Below are 6,991 nucleotides of genomic sequence, written 5' to 3' on the forward strand. Positions count from 1 at the left end.
TCTTAAGACTGTACTTAAGACGGTCTTAAATATATGATCCGACTATGAATACTGGCCTATTACGATTAGTTTATACATTTAAATCCAGTGAGGAATTAAGGGCAAGACCAATCATATTAAAGAATTTTATAACAGTGCAAAGCTGCTTTCTCTGCTGAACGCAGCCATTAGCTATTCCAATGGCTGCGTTTAGCGGACTCAACAGTTGAATGAGCGCTCGCTACTATTGATGTATTCTTCCAGATCTAAAATGTTGATTGGATGATCTAAAAGAATACACCAATAACAGCGAGCACTCATTCAACTGTTGAGTCCGCTGAACGCAGCCAATATGACATGCGCTATTATACGCAGGAAAGTGCATAGAGACCAAAATTTGATTGGTTATTTTCAGTAGTGCTATCGCCATTACGCAATGATACACCTTGTATTCTTATACATCATGGATTCAACCATTCAAGGCTATTGCTGGATTCACACTGCATCCGATTTGCGTCGTACGACGCACATCGGGTGGCACCCAGTTGGACACGGCTCAATTGGACACGAGCCACTCACAGCGCTTGAGACTACAAAGCTCCTAAGCACCGGTCGCTGTGATTGGTGATGTCCAATCGAGCCGTGGTCAATCGGGATCACCCCCGCACATCGGATGCAGTGCGAATCCAGCATATGTTCAGATTCCCACCCAAGTGTCACCCAGGTATCACTTTATCCTTGTTATTTACCGAACGTTAAACAAGGATGACATGACACCCGGAGAACACCCGGGTGGGAATTCTGAACCAACATCATTTCAATCAAGAAAAAATCAGCCAATCAGCTCCTATGATGCTTGCATACTTGACACTTGTATCACGCGAGCTCCAATCTAATCAAATCTAATCCAAGATAACCCATGCTGAGGTGTTTGCTTCTGCTCTCTTGTCAATTTCTTCCTCACGTCAATCTCTTCCTCCATTTAATGTTAAATTGACGTTTGCAAGATTTTTATGATTGCAAAAGTGGAAAAGATGATATTCAATATCGACGGGGATTAAAACGTAGCGGACGTTCCTAACGGACTTAAGTTAGATGGACAGTTTAGGTTAGGTTAGGCGGGGTTGGCAGAGGGTTGCGGTTCTCCGCCGTCAATATCGAGGACGATTCTCTTCATCGGTCGTTATGTACTCGACGAAGACGCCGACTTTGCGAATCGACGAAGCTGATCTGAAGTGTAGAAATGGCTGTGGGTTCTATGGTAACGCAGAATGGGAGGGCTACTGCAGCAAATGCCACCGAGAACACTTGCAGAAACGACGGGCTCAAGCTGAACGTGTGTCCCATGCACAGAGCTCGGATATGTAAGATTTTTTTTTTCTATGTGAATTCTTGCATTGTTTCTCTGAGCTTTTAAAGCATATCTTATTTGTTGCTTTTATAGGGACAATGTCAATCGTTCAACAAATGCTGGAAGTCACAAGGGATACGAGGAGAAGAAAGTACAGCAGGAGAAAAAGTATAAATTGTTGAATATTTCATTCAGAAAACCTGTTGCTAAAGGTAAGCTGTGTTACATTTCATGCTACTTGTAAATAGTTGTCTATTAGAAGTATGCAATAATATTCATGTATTTTCAAGTTCAAGGATATCAGGAATTGTATCACGAACTGCTGAAGGATAATCCAGATCTTGAGAAAGTTAAGGCGGAGAATCGAGATTTGCTGTTGTATATAGCCAAGACGCCAGTGGAGAAGGATGTAAGAAAATGCATACATTCATTTGTGGTAGATATACTTCAGAACAAAGATGTGAAGAGAATAGAAGAACTATCCGAAATAACACAAAACTTTTATCATGTGTTTGGAAAGCGTCTGGAAAACAGTACCAAATATTCAGGTTTTGATCTATTATATATATTTACTTGCATTATCTTGAACATTTATCCTGAATAATTTGAAGTTTACCTATTTTATGCTATTACAGATATACCTCCAGATATTAAAGAGAAGTTATTAGATTATGTCGAAAGATATGCAATGACTTTGTTGTACAGAATCCTTTTTTGCCCTCCATTCACGACAGATGAAGAAAAAGACTTGGCTATACAGAAAAGGTTTATATTATAATTTTGGAACAGCTTAAATTATTTATACAGAATATTACCAGTTATTTCTTCTTAACAGGATACGACAATTAAATTGGGTTAGTGGCAAGAATTTGGAATGTAGGATTCACGAGACAAGCTCGGAAGTTAGAGAACTTGTTTATACATCTATCACAGGTTTGTTATAGGCCTGTTCTTTTTAGTTGAACTTCTTGCACAGTTCACTTTTTCTCTTTTTCTCTCCAATATGAAGAAAAAAGAAAGAAGAATTGTACAAGAACTTTAGGTAAAAAGAATAGACCTTATATTACTAAATGAAATCATGTAACAGTCAACAATTTTGTAATTCAATATTACAACACAATATGAAACAAATTTTTTTCAGATCTTTTAAATATGGATTCCGCTAAAGCGCCCCAAGAGAAACTGGCGTGTGTAATTCACTGTTGTAGAAATATATTCTTGTTGTTGCAACAGTCTGTTGATGGACCTGCATCTGCTGATGAATTCCTTCCGGCGCTTATATTTATTGTTTTAAAGGCTAATCCCGCACGCCTTAAAAGCAATATAAATTTTATCACGAGATTTTGTAATGCCAGCAGATTAATGACTGGAGAAGGAGGCTATTACTTCACAAATCTGGTACAGTTATATATATTAGGAATTTCGCAAATTTCTTTTATACTATCCGAAGGAAAGAGATTATTATCATTGTTTTTAATAATAACTATTTGTAACATTAGTGTTGCGCAGTGTCATTTATCGAAAACTTAACCGCGGAATCCTTGAATATGGCTGAGAAGGACTTTAATGCATACATGTCAGGGGAATGTGTTCCAGCTAACACATGGGAATCAGCTCTTATGATATGCGAAGTAATACTTGTGATATATATTTGTGTTGAGGAATGATTACTCATGGATGTAATTTATTATATAATATTAAATTTGTTTAATTTATGTTTAATTATTGCAGAGTTTACACTTCATGTGCGAAGATATAACTTTATTAGATGACTTGCAAGCGAAAAATACTGATATTATAAAACAAGCGGAAGAACTAAAAAATAAAATGATAGATTTTAAAGAGAAGATCAGAGAGGATGTGGATAAAGTAATTGAGAGAACACCGCTACTAATATCGCATAGTCAGAGGGTACCTACTAATTTAGATAGCGAGGATATTGAGAGCTATCAGCTACCGCCGCCGATTATTCCACAGGTAAGAATGAGATACAATAGGTGAAGATTAGATGTAATTTTTCTCTTTGAATTACGTCTCATGAAGTATTTTGAATTCTCTAACAGATATATCCACATTCTGTCGATAACATGAATGGCGGCGTAATGATGGATTTGTCGAGTGATTTAATGAGAACGTCACTAGTAGAAGATTCCGTAACGCCGTCTCCAACATTTGACTTTCCATCCTTTATTGGCGATGATAGTCTGGAAGTTAGCAAAGGCGAGGACGAGACTAGTCTTATCAGCTTAGATACTCAGTCCGATCTTGCATCTGGCGATACCCAACTCTTTAAGAAACATATGACAGACAGCTTATTAGATGAGTGCCCTACACCCGAAGCAAATCTACCACCCGTTTTGAAACCAATTAGCTCGGAAGATTATCACGGTTTTACGATTCAAGGATCAAATATTCCGATAATCCCATGCAGCACAGGTGATTCATCTTTAACTCCGGCCGAATTGAATTCCGGTTACTATCAGAACATGTAGTATAAGTTAGAAAAATATGATCCAAGTATTATTTATGCGGAAAGCATTTAATAAACTTCGATTTCGGTAGCGATTCGATTAAGAAAAATTTTCGATGATAATCTTTTATCGCAATTTTATTATTTTGTATTTATATAGAGTTTATTATAGAGATGTATAAAACAGAAAGAATAATGTAGTGATGTATGGGAGCCTCTTCTGACGCTAAACTGAAAGATTACGTTTTACAATTAAGTTGCTGTGATAAAATCATTCACAATACTAACGTATCTGAATTTGATTTAATATTCTTGTGATAAAAAACAGTAAAAACAGCAGATAGATTGCATAAAAAATTACAATTATTAAATATGTTTTAATCTGTTGCCTATTAAGTATATTTCTTAACGTTATTGTAAACATATTTCCACGTGAGAACTTGTGTCTTGAATTTTAGCTATATCAATCTCTTGGCATACTGGATTATTTCGTAAATCTAGTCTTCTTAAATTTTTGTGCCGTTTTATTAAGTTGACTATCTCTTTCGTACTCACTAACTTATTATTTCTCAAAGAGAGAACTTCGAGATTATATAGAGTAGGAAAACGTTTCAATGATGTTAAGCCATTGCTGGACAGTGACAGTTTCACGCATCGTTGTAATGTGGAAAGCTGATATAAAGAATTCTCTAACTGGTTTGCACCAAGATTCACTTCTTTAAAAAAACTAAAGTAATGATTATTGTGCAATTTCGTCAAGTCTAATCCTGATAAATCAATCTTTGACTGTATTTCTAAATCGTTTTCTTCTTTCCACATTTCAAGTAGTTTATACTCCACTAAGAGTTTGCTTCCTAAAAGAACAGATAATATTGATAGAAGCATGTGTATAATAAGCAAAAATAAAAATCAAACAGTTAATAATATTACTAAAAAGAGAAAAATTATGAATATTTCATTATAAAAAACATTATACTTACGCAAATCTTTGTAATAATTCTTACGAAGACTGTCGATTTTTGATAGCGCCGATAGATTATTTAATATATCATTATAAAATTTGTTGAAATCGATCTTTTTCATCAGTAACGTACTAGTTAGTAAGGCCCACTTGTTATTTGGTTCCATTTCGGAAAGTTGGTTATAGCTCTTTAATTGTTTATTTAATTGTTTATCGTTGCTATTTTGTTTGTGCAAGCTTGAATTATCTTTGTAAATCCATGCACCTTCTAACTCTGAATACAAAAGTTGATATACCGTGTCTTGCAGTTTTATAGCAACTTCTTTGGCACTATTCAAATCTTCTAAAGATCTTGCGAACTCTGCGATTCGTAGCTTGGCAAATTTTTCATCTGGATGTAATTGCCATTGTGCATCAATAGTTTCGCCATTTACAATTAATGAAAGTAAAATTGATTTAATCAGTATATTGTTGTCAATAACAACAATAGCGGCATCTTTCGTAATTTGAGCACGCCATAGTCTACAAGTTGTCATGCATTTATCTAGAAGCCATCTCTGATAGAACCATGCGCTAGTGTCATTGGGGTCAGTAAATGTTGCATTCATGACTAGATCAAGCTCTGGAAAATATTATATCGTTATTTTATATCAGGATATAAAATACAGAGCACAAATTATGAACAACTTACCCTCTCTGTATTTATCGTCTACAATTGGTATTTCTTCAGACGTAGTGCCAAACATTTTAGTTAATATTCGACTTCTATAGTGCCAAGACGAGTAATTTGAAAAATTATTCAATATTTTTGTGGTGGAAAATTCAAACTCTTCCTCATTAGAGATTCCAGCTTTTTGCACAACAAACTCTCTGTAATCCCAGCAGTGAACTACAGTAAAAAGAAATTTATCTTCAAATATGTGTCAATTTGTTGAAAGAGCTCGGATAGCAAGATGACATTATTTATCATTTTGATGGCAAAAAAAAATACCATTGATGTCAAATAATTACTTGCTATCTGGAAGTGATGTTGCTATATAATAAGTATACATTGTAATATACATATAATTATGAATATGACATACTAACAATTTCTTTCATCTATATTTAGGCATTTTGCACACAGGGACAATTCTTTCTTCCAATCTGGTTCGGACATTCGTTCCATCACCCAACATCTTTGATGCCACACACTATAGGACTTGGGATTATCTCTGAGGCACTGTTCAGTCAAGCTCATTTCATTCTCAAGCAGCTGTTTATAATCTTCTTCATTCCTGCAATTTCATCATTAAGTTAATCTCATTCACCTCATTAATCAGATACCTCGTTAATGTGTTACCATTCATTATTCTCGAAAAATTCACGACGGATATTCCATAGTGTATAAATGTCCGAGTTGTTCAACAGCATACGCTTAGTGACTGACAACAACTCATCGTCCCATTTCTTATCTTTCCTCTGAAATGTAAATGATATAATGATCTTGTATGAAAATTGCAGTCAAGTGCTAGTTCGTATACATGATAAAACAAGTTGAAACCTTTTGGTATACTGTAGCAATGTCAGTCTTATATTGGGCCACTCTGACCGCTCTTTCCCGTTTCTTTATTTCCTCCTGTTCCACGGTCGTACGCACCTTCACTCGGCCGTGCTAAAAACATTATTTTTCAAACATATAAATCAAACTGATAAGCTATCTATCATAATTGCAAATCTGCTTAATAAAATAGCACAAATTCCTTCAATGCGCAATAAAACAATATCATGATAGTATATACATTAATTAATCAAGTAATTATAATTTTTAAAAAATTGCTCTTTACCATCTCGAATATTTTTTTATCGTTCGTGAGTCAGCAACAGTCGGCAAATTTGTTAGAATGACGATTACATCTAGAGTCACCGGATTCTATTATTCTATAGACCAGCGACCAAAATTGCGATTTCTAAACGTGTACCTGAAAATTCCGAGTGCAGATGCAATATATGAAAATAGGTTAGAAAGCTTGAATAATCCGAAATATTTTAATTTGTTAACTCCTTTGACTATATACCTCTGGACTGCTAGTTACCCCCACTTTTCCTACCTTTTCCATAAAATAGAAAGAGAGGACCGTGTATCCAAGATCTCAGAGCCATCAGGTCCGGAAGTTGGCCAAATCAAGAACTAACTAGCTGCATTTTAAGTAAGAATCGGTACGAATAACTCCGAATAAATAATTGAAGT

The 6,991-nt window shown here is 35.1% G+C and overlaps 2 protein-coding genes across 2 annotated transcripts; one reads left to right on the top strand and one right to left on the bottom strand.

Moving 5' to 3' along the window:
* The first annotated feature begins 863 nt into the window (after nucleotides 1-863).
* On the top strand, nucleotides 864-3,889 carry Rabex-5 (Rabaptin-5-associated exchange factor for Rab5). The gene is made up of 10 exons (XM_018510121.1): nucleotides 864-906; nucleotides 987-1,343; nucleotides 1,424-1,542; nucleotides 1,621-1,878; nucleotides 1,966-2,095; nucleotides 2,166-2,263; nucleotides 2,472-2,728; nucleotides 2,830-2,961; nucleotides 3,062-3,307; nucleotides 3,394-3,889. Exons 2-10 carry the CDS (start codon nucleotides 1,165-1,167, stop codon nucleotides 3,820-3,822), a joined length of 1,848 nt encoding a protein of 615 aa, XP_018365623.1. The 5' UTR covers nucleotides 864-906; nucleotides 987-1,164; the 3' UTR covers nucleotides 3,823-3,889.
* Nucleotides 3,890-3,944: 55 nt separating this feature from the next.
* On the bottom strand, nucleotides 3,945-6,846 carry RabGGTa (Rab geranylgeranyltransferase subunit alpha). The gene is made up of 8 exons (XM_018510122.1): nucleotides 6,819-6,846; nucleotides 6,588-6,722; nucleotides 6,305-6,415; nucleotides 6,104-6,222; nucleotides 5,851-6,038; nucleotides 5,453-5,650; nucleotides 4,781-5,383; nucleotides 3,945-4,654 (listed from the first exon to the last, which is right to left on the bottom strand). The coding sequence occupies exons 2-8, from the start codon at nucleotides 6,588-6,590 to the stop codon at nucleotides 4,212-4,214; spliced, it is 1,665 nt and encodes a 554-aa protein (XP_018365624.1). The 5' UTR covers nucleotides 6,591-6,722; nucleotides 6,819-6,846; the 3' UTR covers nucleotides 3,945-4,211.
* Between the last annotated feature and the right edge of the window lie 145 nt (nucleotides 6,847-6,991).

The sequence above is a fragment of the Trachymyrmex cornetzi genome, unplaced genomic scaffold, assembly GCF_001594075.2.
Source record: "Trachymyrmex cornetzi isolate Tcor2-1 unplaced genomic scaffold, Tcor1.1 scaffold325, whole genome shotgun sequence".
Lineage (NCBI taxonomy): Eukaryota > Metazoa > Arthropoda > Insecta > Hymenoptera > Formicidae > Trachymyrmex > Trachymyrmex cornetzi.

Excerpts from the sequence above, each read along its gene's own strand:
- Rabex-5 (XM_018510121.1), top strand. The coding sequence starts at position 1,165 with ATGTACTCGACGAAGACGCCGACTTTGCGAATCGACGAAGCTGATCTG. Across the intron at positions 2,096-2,165 it reads GACTTGGCTATACAGAAAAG|GATACGACAATTAAATTGGG; the intron begins GTTTATATTATA and ends TCTTCTTAACAG. Across the intron at positions 2,264-2,471 it reads TGTTTATACATCTATCACAG|ATCTTTTAAATATGGATTCC; the intron begins GTTTGTTATAGG and ends AATTTTTTTCAG.
- RabGGTa (XM_018510122.1), bottom strand. Across the intron at positions 6,223-6,304 it reads TTGCTACAGTATACCAAAAG|AGGAAAGATAAGAAATGGGA; the intron begins GTTTCAACTTGT and ends TTTACATTTCAG. Across the intron at positions 4,655-4,780 it reads GAATTATTACAAAGATTTGC|GAAGCAAACTCTTAGTGGAG; the intron begins GTAAGTATAATG and ends CTGTTCTTTTAG.